The sequence below is a fragment of the Fusarium proliferatum genome (assembly GCF_900067095.1).
Source record: "Fusarium proliferatum ET1 genome assembly, contig: FPRO_scaffold007, whole genome shotgun sequence".
Classification (NCBI taxonomy): Eukaryota; Fungi; Ascomycota; class Sordariomycetes; order Hypocreales; family Nectriaceae; genus Fusarium; species Fusarium proliferatum.
Window position 1 is genome coordinate 734,579 of NW_022194796.1, and position 6,706 is coordinate 741,284.

The window sequence follows — 6,706 nt, forward strand, 5'->3', positions numbered from 1 at the left end:
AGCCGTGTACCAGCCGTGGCTCAAGGCCGTGTCGAGCCAGTATTAACTACAAAGTTCATCGATTGAGCACTTCCACAATCAAGTTGCTAGCTTCGACATCGCTGTCAACGGGTGCAATCCAGTGCGCGGTTTCTTAGCTCCACCCGTCCATTCTCTCTATCCTCATTCGGAGCGCTACGTTCCCAGACCCCGGCCGTTGGATCAGTTTCGCGGCAATCGACCTCCTTGAGTTTGCGCTACTCTGATTCTCGCTCTACCATCAGCAGTAGCAGCAGTATCGTCGTTCTTAGATCAAGCTCGTTCCCACTCCTGAGGAATCCTGAGTTTGGCGCTTCCCCAGCCAGCCTTTGAACGACCCAAGCCAACTCAAGCAAGCCCCTGTCGGTCGGCCAGAACAAACCCAATCCTAACCAGGACAGGACCTCTATGTATGGCGGAACCCCCCTGCTACTGTCCCGCTCAGCGCCACCACGAGGGCCCTTGTCGCTTGTCCATCGCACGCCAGATCTACCCACCCCCTTGTGCCTAGCCTGGTTCCTACTATTTGTTTCTCTCTTCGCCCTCTTTTCATTTCGCCTCATCGGCCCCCTCCCCGTTTTGACACCCCATTGCCAACCCTCACCTGAGTCCATTGTCACATCTCCCACCCTGGTCCCGTGTTGACCCATTCCTGGCTTCCTTCAGTTATTTTACTACTGGAACCTCATTCTTTACCACCCCCCTCCCCGTTTATTCGTACTGCTCTTTTCCTCGCCCATCACATACACCCCCAACCGGATCTAGTCAGGTCAGATGCATCTACGGCCTTAAAACTGTCCCAAATCATCGTTAGTATCTACCAGATCCGCTATGGAAGCGGCTGACTCTGGAGCCAGGCAAAGGTCTGTTTAAAATCCCGACTTGAAAGTATTCATATTTCTGTCTGCCCCTCCCATATTAACTCATTTCTTGTCCTTACAGCCGTCACTCTGCAACCAATTCGGAACACCAGATACACCACCTACCTCAACCCGATCAACCATACTCCGATCATCGCCATCACCATTCCTACTCGCAGGATATCTTGTTGGACAGGTCGTATCGAGAACCTTCCGCCATGGCAACGGCAACCCTCATCACACCGGCCGCCCACTACCCACCTCAACCTCAACCTCAACCTCAACCTCAACCGCCTTTCTCCAGTTATTCACAACCCAGCTCTGGTGCCGCCAGTATCGCCAACATGATTTCTGAACCGCGAAAACCAGCCGACGATCAGGAGCCCTCAAATCGCCAGTCGCTGCCCTCAATCTCGGAGGTCATCCAGGGCACTAAACCTGGAGCTTATCCTGTTGCACATGCGTCGGGTCTGCAGTCAGGTTCGAGTTTGCCGTCGCCCTTCGCACCAGCTCCTCGATCATTCCCAGAGGCTGAGAAGCGTTCGTCTCCTCAACCTCTCCACCCGACCTCATCCTTTCCTCGGCAAGATGGACCTGCCTTTGCGGACTCTCCTCGTCCTCATTTCAACAACCGACCATCGCTCCCTCCTGTCTCTGACCGTCGCCAGAGTCCTTCAGCCAAAGCTGATCTACCTCCACACCACCACCACCATCCCGAGCAGAAGCTTCCTGAACCTCACCACCCACTCAATGGTGCCTACGCTCATCCTCCTCATCATCCTCCTCCTCCTGCTCCTGTCGCATATCAGCCTGGCCAGCTGCCTCCAGGTCAAATGCCCCTGCCTGCGTATCCTATTTCCCCTAGACACGGAATGCCACCACATATCCCCGGATCTTACGATCCCAGAGCGCCTCCCCACATGGACGACCCTGAATATGCCCGAGCCAGATACGAAGCTACAGTTGACAGGCACTACGAAAGCTGGAACTATCAAGACTCGTTGAGTCGAGTAAGTCACCTGAGTTACATGTTTCACCAAGAACACAAAGCGCTGACTTTTGACAGATCGGCACCTCGTCTCGTACGATTTTTAATTTTGCCGAAGCTTACAGCAGAATCGCCCAAGAACAGCACGGAGCTCACCCTATCCCAGCTCGACTGCCTACCGAACGAGAAGTTAGCGATATGCTCAGCAATATCGAACTTGTCAAGAGATCACTGGAGCAAGTGCGTGACTTGGTGCAAACTTCGATCCAGAACGAACGAGCCCGAGAAGGGTCCAAGATGAAGGGGCCTTATGAGGAAGAGCACGACGTGAACATGTACGGCGATGGAATGAAGCCAGCATATGGCATGGCTGAAGTTAAAAAGCGTCGAGGTGTAAGTTTCTGGCTCTGATTGATTTCTTGAACACGAAACTAATGATGGACAGCGTGCTGCTCCTCCTGGACGATGCCACAGTTGCAATCGAATCGACACCCCTGAATGGCGACGTGGGCCTGATGGAGCCCGGACTCTCTGCAACGCCTGCGGGTTGCATTACGCCAAACTGGAAAGAAAACGCCAACTCGAGCAGAGGTCGATTCGCCCTAAAGATGAGGCTCATCGACAATGAGGCCTTGGCTTGATGGTTTTGGCTATACTACGAATTGCTCATGGACACTTGAATGCATTGTGGATAGGTGCTCGGTTGTCCCATGAATGACTTCAACTTCAGCTCGCAACCCGCATGTCTACACATACACAGTCGCCTCACACATACACGCACACGCACACGCACACATCTTCACGTTTAATAATACCCGATCCAACAGAACGGCGTCTTTGCATCGTTCTCTGTATATACGTTTTTACAACTGGGAAACCTTGGGCTTTGAGCAGGGACCCGCAGCATAACAGGCGTTTGTCTAATTATGGACGCCATGTTTAATATGGTGTAACTTTTGAGTTCATGGGAGGAGAGAGGTTTGACTTTCTAGACAAAAGAGATTTCTTGGAGAAATTACTGGGATGGGCGGAGGGCAGCGGAGAGCAATCATCGCAACATCAGCAACGGATGTGTATTTTGGCCGTGCTCCTACACAGGAGATGGGAATTTTTTATAGGGTGGGATTGGTTATCCTGGGAGGAAAATTACAATGGTTTCACGGCATGTATCCAAGCTGGAAGATTACTTGGCATGAAGAGGAGTAAATTGAAGATACCGAGGACATGTTTCTAGTTCTTTCGTGGAGAGCAACGCCAACAAGGCTAGGAGGGGGTCTACAACAAAGGAGATGGCTATGGCGGTAAAGGAGAAATTACAAAGTGATCAACTACGCCGAACTTGAAAGTGCACATATCCCCGTGAGTGTGAATGTGAGCTTGAGTATCAACTTTACGCAGCCCAATAGAAAACAGCGGCTGCAGGGACGGAAGTATTTGCCACTTGGGCATCGAGACTATCGAAAGATTGGCGAAGCTTAATTAGCCATTTCTGGAGATGAGGGGCGATCATTTGCCTTGGTGGGGTTAGGAGTACATGATGATATCTCAGCCTTGCATAGATCTACAGTGTCTTGCGTTATTAGTGTTTAGAAGAAGAAGACCAAGAAGTGGGCGCATTGCAGTTACAACAAACAAACAGAGAGACAAGACAACCCAGGTTGTCAGTATGTGCTGAATCGAGTGTATGAAGCAAATTGTTTCCCAACCCATTTCGAGATCATCTATTCCCCATAAGGACTACGAGACGGGAATAGCGGGTACCAGCTCATCTGTACGGGAAGTGACTTTTAAAACAGAAGCCAACAAGACAATGCGCTTTGGAGGGATCAGTGTCATAGCAAGTGGTTCGACAGACTGAGTTACACAGAACAATAGGGGGTAGGACATGGGAGACGAGAACGGGACGGGAGGCTAATCAAGGCACGAGCGGGAGATCTGACGAACGGGTAGCTTGCTTGAACTCATCGGACACGGGAACGTGCGTGCATGTACATGTGCTTCTGAGTTGTTGGTGATGGTGTTGTGGATTTGGGTTTCTGGATAGGCTACGTAGTACAAGACAATGCAGACAAGACGAGACAAGACGAGACTTGCAAGATAAGACGAGAGCATCGAGAAGGTAGTTGCCATCCTAAAGACATTATAAGATCTTGAGTAATGTACGTGTGAGTGTTAGTTATCCGTCTGATATAAATTTTCTATCAACTCCCTACCTACGCTAGGTTCTGCGTCCGCTACACGCCCATATGGGCCGTGGCAAACCCCAAGCACAGTATCAGTAATATCAGATACATTTTCATGTGCAACAATACATCGAAAGATCTGCCTGCGTGCGATTGCAAAGGCATCCCCCAGACCAGACATACATGAATATGTCTTGATGCCTGAACCACCAAAAGCCCGAACAAAATCCACCAGACGGATGTCCAATGCAAGAGAGGATTCCACAAGGCCTCGTATGCGCTGTTTCTTGTGATACTTGATCAGAAACATGGCTGCAAGCACGCGATCTGCACGTCTTTCCAAGATCTTCCCTGGTCCTCCCCTGTTATATGGTGAGTTGAACGGTAGGACGGGAGCACAGGAAGGATTATATAGCATGCAGTCTGTGGTAGCGAGGGAGAGGGAGAGAGAGGGAGAGAGAGGAGAGGAGAGGAGGGAGGGATGTGAGACGTGGGTGAGAAACTCTCCCTTGCTCTCCTGTATCACAATGGCTGTGACAGGCACGGCGAAGGTGACACGGGCGAGAACAGGATAAGAGGGCTCAGCTGCTATGCCGCGTGTCTGCAAGTGCTTGGCTGGATTCTCTGATGTTGCGTTACATGGCTATTACATGTACGGAGGCCATCATGTAAGTATCCATGTGGCTTTCTTTTCCATGGAGGATCTAGGATTTGGTCTAGAAATTATCGTCCTTCTGTGAGGCTCTGACGGGTGGCATGCCAAACCATGTGTGTTGTGCATTACCGTGAGACCTACAGTAATACATACATACATACACACGTCTCTTTACTGAGCAAGTTTTCCAGACTGTAATGTACATATCTACAGTGCAGTGCAGTGCAGTGTAGTGCTGTACTGTACAGCATATAGAATGGAGTGATTTGACATTCAGCTAGGCCTGTTATCCACAACACCTTCTGGTGATTCGGGTATAGAAGGCCTCAGACATGACGCCACGGGAGAGGCAGAGGTCCAAGACGGATAGATACTCAAAGACTCCTCCTCCATCACCACCTCTCGTTCAAGCTGCTAGGACGTCTTTAGAAGGAGAACTGAGCGTACCTGTTAGATCGCGATGGGCTTGAGTTGAGTTGAGCTGAGCTGAGCTGAGCTGAGCTGAGATGAGTTATTTATTTGTTTACCTACCTATCTATGAAAACAAACTCTAAAAGATATCATTTCAACCCTATTTGGTCGTCATTCTTGGCTCATACTCGACGCTTTTCAACCGCCGACATTCCAGAGAGACAAAGCCAAGTTGCAAAACGGGAATAGGACCGCCGCCCGCCACGTGGAATTCCCACCCGAGAGGAGAGAAGCAAGGGTCCTTTTTTTCAAGGTCTCCGGGTCTAGTTCACGGTCTTGTCTCTGCCTCCCTCAGCCTAACATACTTATACTTCACCTGGGGGTTCTCTGGGATGAGATATTGTATGTAGTATGCATGGAGTCGGTACAGGTATGTCGCTAGCATGGTGAGCACGAGGGGTTGAATCATGGGCTTCGAGTAGAGTACCGTAGACAGACATATGCAAGGGAGGATAGTATACGCCCGCCTAGGTAAGGTAGGTAGCTGAGTTCAAAGACAAGAAAGTTGGCTAAGCCACTTAGGAGCGTGACAAGCTAAAGGGCCTCGTGGTTTTACACCAAGGGCGTTTTCGTTTTCGGTGACAGATATCGGTTTTTAGTCAGTTCAGTTGGTTGCCTGCTAACGTTCGACGTGTTGTGATGAGATGTGAGGGTTTGATCCCCTGCATTTTGACGTTGCATGGAAGGTGGGTTAATAAGGGTCTCTATCTGATCTAGCATTTGGTGTATGCATGTAGTGTTCAAAGAAGGAGAACAGAACAGAGAACTTTGAGGTTGTTTTGTTTTGTTTCATTTCGGAGAATGGGCCTGATTTAACGTAGAGTCTCCGTTGATGATACTGCAATAATGGACATTTCCATAGCAGCAAACATCACAACTGCCGAGATGTTCAATGCGGCGACGTCACCTTGTCTTCTTTCTTCCTCTTCCCCTCCTTCTTTTCCATGAATTGTTTTTTATACTTTTCAATAGGCCAGAAACCCGTTCCCTCAAGACAACAGTTGAGTCGAGTTATATTTACGCACACACACAAGGACGGCCGAGTCTAGGCCGAAGCCGTCACAACGGCGAACAGCCACCAACTGGGGACATGACTCTTCAAGCTTTCAAGCACAGTAGTTACATACAGTAACAAGAGAGCAGAGAGTAGCTAGCATGTACCTGATCGAGATGGGCACATCAGTTGGATCTCTACCGTTGCTACTGTCAAGATCTGCAGCCAAGCAAATACATACCTCGCCGTGAAAGACTATACATACGGCCTGCTAGATCGGGCAAAACTCAGTGGGCTCACTCAGCTGGGACCTGGACCTGGACCTCGACCGACCGTTGACTTGACTTGGTCGCTTGGCTCGACTTGAGCTGTTCCGCTATGCACCAAGTTAGTGGAACGACTGGTCAATTTTCTCGATCCGGCCAAGGCAAGATCTGTTTGGAGATCGAGCCTTTGATGTCTGAGAGCAACGCTACGCAACGAAACGCCCAGTTTGGAATGGCGGCGTGCTTCGGCAATTGTAAGTGCAGAATGAGG

The 6,706-nt window shown here is 50.0% G+C and overlaps 1 protein-coding gene across 1 annotated transcript; it reads left to right on the forward strand.

Moving 5' to 3' along the window:
• Window positions 1-849: 849 nt before the first annotated feature.
• Window positions 850-2,494, forward strand: FPRO_07955 (uncharacterized protein; the record flags this gene model as incomplete). The annotated part of the gene is made up of 4 exons (XM_031233933.1): window positions 850-881; window positions 961-1,888; window positions 1,945-2,259; window positions 2,312-2,494. The coding sequence occupies 4 exons, from the start codon at window positions 850-852 to the stop codon at window positions 2,492-2,494; spliced, it is 1,458 nt and encodes a 485-aa protein (XP_031083720.1).
• Between the last annotated feature and the right edge of the window lie 4,212 nt (window positions 2,495-6,706).